Genomic DNA, 14,618 nt, shown 5'->3' on the forward strand with positions numbered 1-14,618 from the left:
CATATGGATTTAGAAATTATATCTCCAATAACAGCCCATAAAACCATCATGTAAAAGTGAGGAAATACGTACATTTACTTTTGGTAATTGTTATTATTTATTTTTATTTTCTCTAATTGATGTAAGAATTTTCTATATATCAACATACAATCTTTTAGCATACAAACAATTGTATTGAGTAGAATGATATAATCGAAAAAAAAGAAAATATAAGAAATATTGGAAATTGTTAGTTTAGTAAAACTATTTCAAAAAATTAAAATGTTTCTTTGATTTCTTCTCCAAAATCATACTCATTTAATGAGGTAAATAATAATAATAATTTATGATTATCCGTGTTATTTTTTTTTTCTAATTTTTCAAAAACAAAACTATAATTAATTTCAAAATGCAATAAACCCTACTACAGGTTTTAGCTTTTTTTTTTAATATAAAATTAAAAATTTCATTCATCTCCCAATATGTCGATTTTAGCTACAATATGTCGATTTTATCTATGAACATCTTGAAGCTATAATACCGTCCAGTGTCGGCGATACTCCAACGCCTCATCTTTTTCTCCTCTGCAAATCGTACTCGTAACTTTTCTCTCTATGTAGAGATTTTAGTTGGTACCAGAATCTGGTTAAATTAGAAAGTTATCATATTTTGGTGACCATTTCAACGAGAAATCGAAGAAATTGAATTGTTTCTAAATAAATTTTTTATTTTTATTTTGTTAAAAAATGAATTTAATTTATAAATTTATGTGTTAATTTTGTTTTCCCTATTTCTCTAAATAAAACTATGATATTCCTCTTCTTTCCTTCAATTTTTTACCATTTACAAAGAATATTATTTCCTTATTATTCCTCTACATTCCTCGTAAAATGACGAACAATATAACCAAAATGTTCCTCCCAAAATTGATGAAGAAAAAAAATAAATATTAAAATTCGTTTTTTAATTTTAAAATAAATAAAATTATGTTTATTAATAATATTTTCAATCTGATAATACACTAATATTCATATTTTTCACAGTATATTGGCAGAAAAATATTTTTGATACAAAATTTCATGTTAAATTAATCTGAAGTTTTTATTTGGAAATTGTATGAATAGTAAAATAAATTTAAAAGATGTTTATATCGTAAATAAAAATTAAAGAATATTTGAAATTATTCTTAAAATTTTATTGTAAGTTAATTATAACTATCAGTATTTAATATGATGTATCCAAAATTATATTCACAAATTTTGATTTTTAATTCAAATAGAAAATTTATTTTCTGTACATTAAAAATAAATTATTGATTAATTTATTTAATATTTCATACATTTTTAAAAATATTATTATTGTTTGGTCACTAGTTATGCATTTATTCCGTTCCTCAATAATTATTTGGGCAATTGTCATAAATACTATTAAAATATGTTTTTATTTCAAAAATAACACAATTTAGTTTTTTCCAAAAATACCATTAAAATATAATTTTTTCCAAAAATACCACATAATTGAATTAAAGTTCTAATACTAAAAACTAATTCCTAAATTCTAAATACTAAACCCTAGCCCTAAAAACTATACCCTAAAACTAAATATGTCAACTCAAACGTAAAAAAAATTTATACATCCTTAAAAATCAATTTTTTGTGTTTATGATAATTTTGGCATTTGGAAAAAAAAATTAAAATATGTTATTTTTGGGAAAAAAAAATTTAGTGGTATTTAAAGAAAATTCTCAAATTGTTTACGGTATAAGCCTATAATTAGTTTCAAAATGGGATAAACCCTATTAGTATTACTGTATTTGGCATCATCGAACGAGCCACACCGGAGAATTAGCTTTCCCCGAGCACCTTTAAACTATATACAATATCGGACTTCTCGTTCCGTCGATGTCGGCGACACTCCGACGCGTCATCATTTTCTCCTCCGCCCGTAACTTATCTCTGCCGTGTATTTCCTCCTCCGCCGTGAATCGCCTATCTCTATCTTTCTCGTCTTTTGATTCTCCGGCGGAAACACACACCCCCCCTTCCCGGACTCGAACCCGAACTCCACTCGAGACTCAATTCGAAACATGGATCCAGAATCTGAAACCAGGATTCACAAACTCCGACGTCGTAACGGCGTTACGAGCCCAATCCGATCCAGATCTGGCTCTCGACATCTTCCGATGGACAGCTCAGCAACGAGGATACAAACACAACCACGAAGCTTACCACGCCATGATCAAACAAGCAATCACCGGAAAACGAAACAAATTCGTCGAAACCTTAATGGAAGAAGTAATCGCCGGCGCTTGTGAAACGAGTGTTCCTCTCTACAATTGCATCATCAGATTCTGCTGTGGTCGTAAGTTTCTCTTCAACAGAGCTTTCGATGTTTATAACAAGATGCTTCGATCTGATTACTCGAAACCTGATCTTGAGACTTATACTCTGCTTCTTAGCTCATTGCTCAAGAGATTCAACAAATTGAATGTGTGTTATGTGTATCTTCACGCTGTTAGATCGCTCACTAAGCAGATGAAGTCGAACGGTGTGATTCCAGATACGTATGTGTTGAATATGATCATCAAGGCTTATGCAAAGTGTCTTGAGGTAGATGAAGCTATTAGGGTGTTTCGTGAGATGGCTCTGTATGGCTCTGAGCCTAATGCTTATACTTATAGTTACTTAATTAAGGGGCTTTGTGAGAAAGAAAGGCTTGGACAGGGTTTAGGATTTTACAAGGAGATGAGGAGTAAAGGGATGGTTCCGAATGGGAGTTGTTATATGGTTTTGATTTGTAGTCTTTCCATGGAGAGGAGATTGAGTGAAGCGGTTGAGGTTGTGTATGACATGTTGGCGAATTCCTTGTCTCCGGATATGTTGACTTATAATACTGTTTTGTCAGAGTTGTGTAGGGGAGGTAGAGGGGATGAAGCTCTTGAGCTGGTTGAAGAATGGAAGAAACGGGATCCGGTGATGGGTGAAAGGAACTACAGAACATTGATGGACGAAGTGTATTTTCTGAACAAGGGATGATTGAATAGGTTCTGTTCTGATCATCTGAATGGCGACCAATCCGCTGAGCTCTTGTAATTCGAAAAACGGCTAAAAGATGGATCACTGCGGTTAAGAGTGTAAGTTTTATACTCTAGTAAATGAACCTGCAGATCTCAGTAATGATCCAAACTATACTAGGATACACATTTCAGGTTGAATCATAGGGATGGGAACACTGCTGTTAAGACTTGAGGTATGATCGGGTAGAGATATCCTGCGGTTTCTATTGTTTGAATGATTTGAGATGTCATTATCTTGTAACCTTTTATAAGAATGATGCTATATGAATCTTTCTCCTGAAGGATATATCAAATGGTTACTGATATGTAATCCAAAAGCTGTACAACATTTGTTGATTTATAAATGCTCTTTCCGTTTATCATTACTGACGATGATGACACACTTATAACATTATACTGTTACAAAGCTCTTTGTCAGTTCTCATATTATTAACCAAGAGACATACATCTTCAGACAATTCACAAGATTAGGGGAGCATTGGTCAATGATTTGCATATATAAACCATTTATACATCACATTTGTTCAATTCAATGAAACTGAAACCAAGGAAGGCACAAACAATGTGAGTGACTCCGTGATCCGCCGCTTAAAACGCGTTTTGTTTTTTCCACCGCCTTAAACACGTTAATTAGGTGACGAGAAATAATTTATGGATAGTGGGCTATAAGTGGGCCTATCTATTAATACGGCGTAAGCCCATTAGATTTAGTTTCGTCTTTGTTGTCAACAAAGAGGACCCCCCGAAACAGATCTATATCGTATAATCAGTGACTGAAAGAAATCAAAATCGAAAACGTGAAGATGATGATGATGATGAGCTCTGCATCCGCCATGAAAGCTGCTGGAGTTTTGCTTCTGCTTACGGTGCTAACATTAGGTAAAATATTAATCATCTTCTCCTTTTTCCGTCTTCTTAATCTTCTGTCTCTATCTCGATTTCGATGTGATTCATCCGATCGATCTGATGATCTACGTTGATTTGTTTTTTGATGTTCTCGTCGATTTGTGATGATGATGATTGATCTCCAGCTTATGCGAAGAAGTCTGGTGATGTGACAGAGTTGCAGATTGGTGTCAAGGTGAGTACTAACGCTCGTAATTTCAACTTCCATATTTGAATTTGATTATCTGGTGTAGGAGTCTGTTCGAATGAAATTGAATTTGATCTCAACGTGATTAGAAGATAACAATGGTCATGATTACGTTATTTTAACTTTAAATTCAACTGAAATTTATGTTAATTCGCGTGATTAGAAAGATGATAATGGTAAAGATTATGTTGTTTTAGTTACAGTCTTTAGAAAGTAAATGAAGAAATTGGAAATGGACTTGGCCTCTATGCTCTTTTGGCTAATGCAGTTTTCTGACCATTGGTTTCATTTGTTTCTCTCTTTTTTTTTCTTACAGTTCAAGCCTCAGAAATGTGATCTTCAGGCTCACAAAGGGGATAAGATCAAGGTTCACTATCGGGTCAGTTTTATTTGAAGCTTTTACTAGTTTTGTAACCTTATTGCTGGGAAGGTTCCTTCTTGCTTGCATTTATAGTATTCTGATTGAGAGAAAAGAAGAGCCATGGAGGTGCTTTCTTCTTCTTATTGCAACCTTTACAAATGTTCATGAAACATCAGGGGGGGGGGATGAAAATTGTGGAATTAACTTCATTAGTATTTAAGTAATTGTTGGTATTGGATAGCTTAAGAAGAACAAACGATGATTATGAAATCTAAAAACAGCTTGGCGATTAACGGAGTTCTCTCTTGGCTCTTGCAGGGAAAGTTAACTGATGGAACTGTCTTTGATTCAAGTTTTGAGAGGGGTGACCCTATTGAGTTTGAGCTTGGAACTGGTCAAGTCATCCCAGGTTTGTTTCTGTGGCATTGCATCGCATAAACTCCATCTGTTTTCTCCTGTTATTGTTACATTATATTTTTGACAAGACAAAATTGAAGGTGATGGAACTTAATTTGAAATGTTGCAGGATGGGACCAGGGTTTACTGGGAGCTTGTGTAGGTGAGAAGAGAAAGTTGAAAATCCCATCCAAACTTGGTTATGGTGAAAGCGGCTCACCACCAAAAATTCCAGGTATGTTATGTTATGTTGCTCGGATGAACGTCTAGTAGATGATTTAGTTCCATCCTTCTATCTAATGATGAGGCTAGAGAGAACATAAGATACTGAATTTGACCAGCCAATGAAAAAGGCTGTACCTTGTTAAATGATTGATAAACCAATAATGCGTGTGTACCGTTCGTGCATCAGAACCAAGAAATAGGGAGTCAGATAATGAGAGTACTTGTTGTGTTGTGTAAATTTCCTATTCTAGCAGCATTTGTTTTAGGGACTATATTGCTGTTTAGACTCAATGTTTAATGAAAATGAATGGGGAATTGCAGGTGGTGCGACACTAATATTCGACACCGAGCTTGTTGCTGTGAACGGGGAACCAGCCAGCGAAGGAAAAGCAAAGAATGAGCTTTGATTACACCCTCGTTGTTTTTTTTTTCCATTTAAACGGAACCGTTAAGTAGTAGCTATTGTCGGCATTTTGAATCTAAAACAGCCTATAATCATTACTTTGCTAGTTAAAGACAATAATAATATGTTTGGTTATAACTTTAGTTATGTTAGCAGTTCTAAAATGACAACTTCGCCAGAAAATAGAAAGTTAATTTTGATTGGCAATAAGGTGCAAACAGGAACGCAGATAATCAGAAGAACTTTGGCCAGAATCACTTATTTTGCCATGTGTGGATATGACAGTATAATAACAACACGTACAATCTTCCAATTTAGTTCATAAACCGTGGGTGTGCAACCTAACTTGTTTGCCTACAGCGATCCTCGTTGGATGAAGAAGATATCAAGTCTTCCAAGGTGCTTTGTAGAACTCCGTTGACATCTCTGAGTAATGTACGATTTACTTGCAAAAAGTGGAACAACTTTATCCAAATGAGGGAGCTTTGCAAAAAAGTCTCTTTGTGGTCAAGCAAAAGTAGCAGCAAGGGGAAGAGAGTTTATGGTGGTCAACTCAACTGGTCATGATGCTGGGTTTTAGGGTTTATTTGGTGAGAGTCAGATCCAGAACAACAACGTTGAACCATGTATAATGAAGCGTAAAGCTAAACTTATTAGCTTAGGCGATGAAGTCTATATATTCAAGTTAATCACTACTACGGTTTATTATTGTTATGCATCAGCATCACCAGAGACAAGCCTAAAGGTCGTCGTTAAATACAAATGCAAAACGTAATTGGGTGACTGATTTCAAAGACATATACAATTTTTGTTTCCACATATATATATATATATATATATTTTTTTTTTGATATACCGTTGGTTGCATAGTTTTATCTTATTATATAAAATATGGTTTCAAAATTTAATAACTCACTAGATCGTGACACGTGTCAATTTTAAAAATTATTAACTTGTAAGATCCTGACAAGTGTCAATTTTACACAAATTTCTATTAAAAAAAAAGAATCTCTAAAAAAATTACTAATTTTATTATATAGAGTTAGGTTTTCAAAGTTAGCTATTAACATTGCATGATACGTGTCAAAAATTATTATTTTTCAAAAAAACTAATTAAGAAAATAACATTAAATCTACATAAAATTACATGTTTATATCTTTAAAAAAGCCTAAATCAAAAAAGAAAATTAACTAAACTAATCTATTTTCTATTGTACCCTAATTATATTATACACTTTTCTCAATTAGATTTTAACATGTATAAACAAAAAAAATAATTCATTAAGCATTAAACATGTATATTATTATTAATCAATAAATAGTGAATAACAAAATTAAAAAGAATAGCATAAATTATGTCAAAAGAAATATTATTTTTGAAACGTAATAGAACAGCTAATTAAGAAAATAACATTATATCTACAGAAAAATTATGTTTCTGAAGTAATCTTACTGTAGTGGTCATTGGTAATTCCAATTGTATAAGGCACCATCACACGAGGGATCGAGTCCCGCTATCTATGAATGCAGAGATTTGGCTAATGAACCGGCCTGTTGTGGCCCAAATGTTGACCAAAAAAAATATTATTTGTTTATATCAAAAGCTTTGATCTTTGATTTTTTTTTCCGATATAATTTTGCTGATCTATTGCATGAGTCTTTGATTCATGCGGGTTCTTCAATGGAAGCTATCAGATGCAATGAAATGGAATCGAAGTATATAAATTCCGCTGATTTAATCGATGATGGAGACACTGATGGAGGTTCAAAAAGTGATTTTACAGTAAATAGCATTATAAGTTTGGAAGATTAGTCGGTGATTGATGTTTCTGGTCAAAATCTAGGGTTTTCTCTTCTGAATAATGTTGATGATTCTGGTACTGAAACAAGAGCTGCTTGATCGAGTAATTGAAAAGGAATTTTCAAATTTGGGAAGTTGGAATGGTAAACCGTTTTAAAATTGGTTTCAAACCGGATTTATGTGGTTTTCTATTGGATTTGGTTCGTAAACCGTTTAAACCAAGGTATATGGAGAAATATATGAGAACTTTTGATTCAAGTAGAAATAAGTTTAGAATTTACGATTCGAGAATATTTGAGACGAGGTCATAGTTTTAAGTAGTTTTGGTAGAATGCGATACACTTCTGAGGAGTAAATAGGTCGATGATCCTTAATTTGATTATGACATATGTCATGTTTTGGATTGTTTATAAAGTTTCTATTTTGTATATTTGAATTATCTAAGATTTATATATACTATCGTGATTATAATTTTCAAATTTTTATGTTTATTATGTTATATTAACTTTTTCTCAGTTTCTCAACTTTTATTAGGTTGGTCATAAATTCATTGTAATAGAGTAGATAACTTTCACTAGTTGTTCATACAAAATATCTTTAGAGTTAAAAAAATTCATGGTTAAAAAAATTATGTCACAAAACAATTTTAGTAATTTAAAGAACTATAATTATGCCAAAATGAAAGTAAAGCAACAGAAAAATTGTTATATTTTATAGGTGGTGATAAAGAGCATACTTTAACAATAAAATAATTTTGTAAGATCATAATTTTAATGATAAAAGGTAGAGTAAAATTGTACATACTTAATAATTAAATGTTGCTTTGATGAACTCTTTTCATGTAAAATATTTTGTGAATAATTTGTGTAACGTTTTAAAAATTTGACAAGAATAATACTCATAATGATGAGTATTTGGCAAAAGTTTTGGTGTGATATAATTTAGCTTTAAATTATTGTAATAATTGTTATAATATATTAAAAATATATAAATATAAATAAGTGTATGAAGCTAAATACAAATATGATTTTTTTTTCTAACTAAAATTATTTCTATATTTAATTCAGGAAATAAAATTTCTTTTTATATTTTTAAAAATTTGTTTAAGATTTAGGATTGAGTTTTTCAACAAATTTTAAACCCGCACATCGTGTGGGCCCTTATCTAGTATAGTATAAATGAGAGTGGAATTTAAAACCTAGAAAGAATAATCAATAATTATATATATATATATATATATATATATATATCCAGTATTAGTTAGTAATCAAAAATTCTTAAATGAATTGATATCACCTAATAATTTCATATGGTATTTTTTTTTTTTGAAAATTATTTCATATGGTATTTGTTAAAATTTAAAGATAAACTAATTGATATTAACTAAAAGATAAAGATAGGAAACAAAAGGGGAAAATATTGTTGCTAATATTGTTGTAGGACTCAGAGAAAATACTCATCTTCGTGATGTGGAAGTGAAAAAAGCACGGCTATAATTATGTGGATTCTTCATCATCAATGCCTCATACACACCAAAATCAAACTTCTTTAATGCGACAATGGCTCTCTCATATTTACCAATGTTGAAATTGCAACTGCCCAAAATAAGTCCTTAGGAAATTATTTTCTGGGATAAACTCTCCTAAGATTCCTATAGATGTATCACTGAGCAGCATTCTTGGATGTTTATAGCTTGTTTGTCGAGATGTATCACTAAGTTTTTGTGTTGGGCTTTCCAAGCCCAAGCCAATTCCCCTATTAGTATGATATTGTGCGCATTGGGCCCAAGTGGCAAAGCCCGCACGGATTTCTTATTGGGCTTCTTCCTAAAAGGCCTCATACTAATTGGAGTTGGTCTTGGCTTATATATTAGAAACTTATTTTCTAATCTTCAGATGTGGGACATTGTTTGTATCCCAACAAACCTCCCATTAAACTATGTACCACGATACTTTGGTCTTCCTTTCAGCGAAACCCAAGTACCTAGGTACTTTTCGACCTAGGCTCTGATACCAATTGTTGGGCTTACCAAGCCTAAGTCAATTCTCCTATTAGTATGATATTGTCCGCTTTGGGCCCAAGTGACAAAGTCCGCCCAGATTTCTTATTGGGCTCCTTCCCAATAGACCTCATACTAACTAGAGTTGGTCTTGGCTTATATATTAGAAACTTATTTTCTAATCTTCAGATGTGGGACATTGTTTGTATCTCAACATTTTGGTAGCTTGTTTTTATCACTGAGCAGCATTCTTCGATGTTTGTTCTTTCTTTAGGGCCCTAGATTACTACTCATGCTTAGTAATCTTGCATTCTGGCAACTAAACCAGCAGAAATTGTGTGTTTGATGATTGTGGAGAAGACAAGACAATCAAGGTATGCACATTGGCGTACATATGTCTCAAAAGTTGGACAACAAAACCATCCAACTTATACAAGTATGCTTTTATAACTTTTCTAATGGGCACTTAAATTTTCTTTCTATCAAAGATTTCACGATTAAGAACCATACCAAAGATGCCAACCAACATAGATACTTGTCAAACACAGATTCTGGTAGGACGCCTTATATATATATATAGATAGAAAATTTAAGTGCCCATTGTAAAAGTTATAAAAGCAATGGATTGATGGCATAAGTGTATTTGTGTATGGCATTGTCTCAGGTTTTTTCTTTGGTAGCAGCGGCGGTGCTGAATTTTGGTGATAGTAATGCAACTTCCGGTGGTTGCTAAATTGTTGTGTCGCTTGTCAACGTCACAAGTATGATAATTTGCTAGATAAAGAAAATAATTATATTTTTGATCATAACATTAGCTAGTTATGTTTGTAGTATGAAAAAATGACACCTTGGCCAGAATATAATGTTTATATCGTCTTAGTTTTGTAAAATTTCTAAAACACAGTGGTATTGAGATTCGCAGACCCCGATTCACCTATGTAGTGAATCGCATACCGCTCGTTATCTACTTCACAGATTAGTTTGCATATCATAAACATAACACAGAGATTTAACGAGTTTCCCTCATGCAAAGGGTACATCTCGTGTGGGAACCTTCTCGTACAAACATCCAATATCAATTAACCAATGTTTACACTAGTGTTTCATATACAAGCTTAGAGAGTAACTACAAAAAAGCCTGAAGAAGAAAACACATAATAGATCTAGCTTTTCTTCTTCCCCTCTCTATGTTTCTGGTTCAGCTCTCTCATCCTTGTATCAACCTTGAAACACCTCCAGAACCCCAAAGAAGCAGCTCCACCTTCGTCTCTCATAAGAGTGTCTTGAAGACACCTTAAACCTAGACAAGGTTATGTCCGGCTATCAGCCCATCGACCCCAGACAAGCTTCTGCTCTTTTGTCATGGTTCTGTGCACAGCTTTAAGCTCCATGTACGACGCCCTGCGCATGCTCTCTGCACTGCGCCCTGCATCTCTGCGTCTGCCCTGCTCAGTGCCCTGCTCTGTGTGCTCTTCGGCTTACTACAACTTGTCTGTTTCTTCAACCCTAGTTTCCCTTTTATAGTGAAACCCTAGAGCTTATGTCGGTTTATTCTTGTAGATTACACAACCCGAATCTTATATGGGCTACACATCAATATAGGCCCAGTTCATGGTTCAAACCAAATAAGCCCATATGAAGCAAACATTTACAACAAACTCTACCTTTTGCTTCATTTGGTCCAACTCACAAAATCCCCTTTGCGTTGATTCTTTCTTGAGAAGAAAAACAAATCGTGTCTTCTCTTGTAGAACATGCAACTTCCAATGATCTTTATCTTCGTCCACCTTAGGAATTTTCAATTTCATCTTCAGAAACTTCAAGAGATTCACGACTCTCCCTCAAGCTTCCTTCTCCTGATGACTATAATCCCACTTGTAGACGAACTCTGACCACTGAATCCGACATCTGAAGAAACCCTTACAACCTTGATTCATTGATAATCAATACAGAACACAACCAACATTGACTGTTCTTTTGTGTCCTCCAATGCTATCCTCTGACATTGCTATGAAATTCCCAACACCTATTGAATCTTTAGGCTCTCTCATGACTGTCACTATATTCAAACTTTCTGAAATTTCACTCTGTGAAGCTATACAGCTTCACCCTTGTTCTTGACAGCTTCTCTGAATCGCTTACGATGCTCCTTAGTTGTCCCAACAAGTTCGTGTAAGGAGCGTGTAACTCCTTACACGAATCATCTTCTTCAACCTTGTTTTTCCTGTCTTAGAAACACTTATACTCATGTTCCTCACAACAACTCCACCTAGAACCAGAACTTCTGATTCACCCACAGATAACACCTGACTTGCTTGTGGAACTTTGATCTTGAAAACCTTTAGAACAAGTAAAGCCTGAGATATGAACCTCTCAGCACAAATCATCACAACCTTTTCCATGGCTTCTGATAAGTACCACAGATGTTATCATGATCGTATATCATCTGTATCTGTCTGCAACATGATTCACTTGGTCGACCTTTGATTTCTCTCATGTGCACTGAGCTTGAACCAACTTTCCTTGAATCCCATGCAGAACACATGAATCATACATGCTTCAAACCTGAAACAATCTCTGATTCATCATGTAAACAATCTCAACTCAACGCATTACTCTTGAGATTGAGTTTACATCCCATCTATTTAACCATCTGCTTATGAACCCAACCTATATGATCTGACAATACAAACTCTTGCTCAACCTCATGTTAAAACGAATGTTCAACCAACAGCTTTTGAACCTCTGCTAGTCTCCCTGTAACAGCCTTTGGTGCTTCACTCTAGAATCCCTGAAGCCATACTTACTGCAACATAACCCTACAATAGTTCTACACAATTGCAGACCTTACCAAGAAGAAACTTGGTACCAGCATCATACATTTTCTTACCATTCATCAATACAACTTGACATGTCTTCACCATTGATGAATCCTCACTTAACCTCCATGTAAATGACTTTCCGAAAAAATTTAATGATGCTACTAGACCCACTAGTCTTCTACTAGTCTTGTCTATCTTAACCTGCATCTTTAACCAACAAAGATCTACTTGAATCTTCCCCTTATACTTACAAGCTTCCTTATTAAGTGTTATTTACAGAAAACTTAAACTTCCTACAAGTGATACCTTCAGAAGATTCATCCACCATATCATCTCTGTAGATGCAAACAGGCGAACCAGAAATTTTTTGTTTCTGATTCTCTTCTCAATGCAAAACCTAATCCCAGTCACCTTGCGCCAGCCTTGTAGATTCTTGCACTTACTTGCAAACTCTTGCACAGTCCTGCAACGTCTACAAAAGTCTTATAGAGATTTTAAGTCACCTTGAAGAGCAAACTCCCTATTGACAAAGAAAATCTCACTGACTACAACTTTGACTCTTGGTACTCTTTGCATTCTCATTCTCTGTAAACCTACCTAGATTGTAGTCCTTTCAAATCTCTGACAACCTGATCCATTCCTGAGACTTAACCATTCACCCAACACCTCTCAATTCTGACCACTTCAACATAAATTGTCTGGTCCATCTTCATCTCATCTGAATCTTTGACAAAATTTGTTGACCTAACAACCCTCTTACACACAGATTCAACTCTGAATGCGTCCCTTAGTAAATCTGTGACTCCTATAGTTGTACCTTCAACCTATAGTTGTACCGAACACCACTACACAGACTTTCAACAACCAAAAATTGACTTTTCAATAGTTGAAGATGTTTACATCCTTGTGTTCTCCTAGTGTCTAGATTCCCTATACTAAAACAGTTTTGAGTATTCAGAAGCTTCAAAACAGAACATCACAATTACCTTGTGATCGCAGCGGAAACTGAATTCCTATTTTGACAAGTTTGAGTATTTTGGATGATGCTTCGATTCACCTTTCATAGCCATGAACCTGAATCAAACATTATAGATAACTCTACCTTAAACCAACCCCATAATTGATTTAACCTTCGATCAAGAACACCTTAAAGATCATGAGTCTTCTACAACAGTCTCTAGATCCTCCTTGTATGTTTACAACACTATGCCTGAATCTGTGAAATCTTGAGCCTGAGCTCTGATACCACTTGTTGAGAATCGCAGACCCCGATTCACCTCTGTAGTGAACTGCATACCGCGACTCTGCCCCTACTCCTCGTCTACTTTCACAGATAAGTTTGCATATCATAAACATAACACAGAGATTTAACGAGTTCCCCTCATGCAGAGGGTACATCTCGTGTGGGAACATTCTCCCACAAACATCAACTATCAATTAACCAATGTTTACACTAGTGTTTCATATACAAGCTTAGAGAGTAACTACAAAGAAACCTGAAGAAGAAAACACATAATAGATCTAGCTTTTCTTCTTCCCCTCTCTTTGTTTCTTGTTTAGCTCACCCCTCCTTGTATTAACCTTGAAACACCTCCAGAACCCCAAAGAAGCAGCTCCAACTTCGTCTCTCATCAGAGTGTCCTGAAGACATCTTAAACCTAGACAAAGTCATGTCCGACTCTCAGCCCTTCGACCCCAGCCAAGCTTCTGCTCCTTTATCATGGTTCTGCGAACAGCTTCAAGCTCCATGTACGACGCTCTGCGCATGCTCTCTGCACTGCGCCCTACATCTTTTTGTTTGCCCTGCACAGCGCCATGTGCTGTGCCCTACAGCCGCCACCAACATACCACCAGTTTCATCTATGCGTGCTCTTCGGCTTACTACAAATTGTCTGTTTCTTCAACCCTAGTTTCCCTTTTATAGTGAAACCCTAGAGCTTATGTCGGTTTACTCTTGCAGATTACACAACATGGATCATGTATGGGCTACACATTCATGCTTCATACCAAATAAGCTCATATGAAGCAAACATTTACAACATGTGGCTTTGTTGATTTTTCGAATAAGTTAAAGATTCACAATGTGGGATGGAGATGAAAGATTGAGTCTACTATTTGATAATGCATAAAAGACAAATACTTGCACATTCCAAATAAAATCATCTCGATTGAAATGAATGATAGTACAATAGTAATGCATTTGAGGTTTAAAAGATATTTTAAAAGAGAAGATAGACTCGGAATAAATTCAATATTTTATAATAGCAAAATCTAACTAAAGAATGGGGGAGCTAGCCAGATTGAGAGTAAATAACTCGTCGACATCAAATATTTCGACGTGGTTAGGCGTTAGGATGTAGATATTAGAACTAGCAGGTTCACATGAAAGTTCAGTGTCAGAAAGTAAAATGCTGAGTTCTCCAATGTCTTGAGTGTAAATAGCATTTCCTTTGTCTTCTAGTT

General features: G+C 34.5%; 2 protein-coding genes across 2 annotated transcripts; both read left to right on the forward strand.

Annotated features, from left to right (window-relative positions):
• On the forward strand, window positions 1,757-3,420 carry LOC104790041 (pentatricopeptide repeat-containing protein At3g25210, mitochondrial-like). Its single transcript, XM_010515742.2, has 2 exons — window positions 1,757-3,112; window positions 3,188-3,420. Exon 1 carries the CDS (start codon window positions 1,881-1,883, stop codon window positions 3,012-3,014), a length of 1,134 nt encoding a protein of 377 aa, XP_010514044.1. The 5' UTR covers window positions 1,757-1,880; the 3' UTR covers window positions 3,015-3,112; window positions 3,188-3,420.
• LOC104790050 (peptidyl-prolyl cis-trans isomerase FKBP15-1-like) lies at window positions 3,804-5,676 on the forward strand. The gene is made up of 6 exons (XM_010515752.2): window positions 3,804-3,934; window positions 4,087-4,136; window positions 4,465-4,527; window positions 4,828-4,918; window positions 5,036-5,140; window positions 5,452-5,676. Exons 1-6 carry the CDS (start codon window positions 3,859-3,861, stop codon window positions 5,535-5,537), a joined length of 471 nt encoding a protein of 156 aa, XP_010514054.1. The 5' UTR covers window positions 3,804-3,858; the 3' UTR covers window positions 5,538-5,676.

This window comes from Camelina sativa, chromosome 1 (genome assembly GCF_000633955.1).
Source record: "Camelina sativa cultivar DH55 chromosome 1, Cs, whole genome shotgun sequence".
Taxonomy (NCBI): Eukaryota; Viridiplantae; Streptophyta; class Magnoliopsida; order Brassicales; family Brassicaceae; genus Camelina; species Camelina sativa.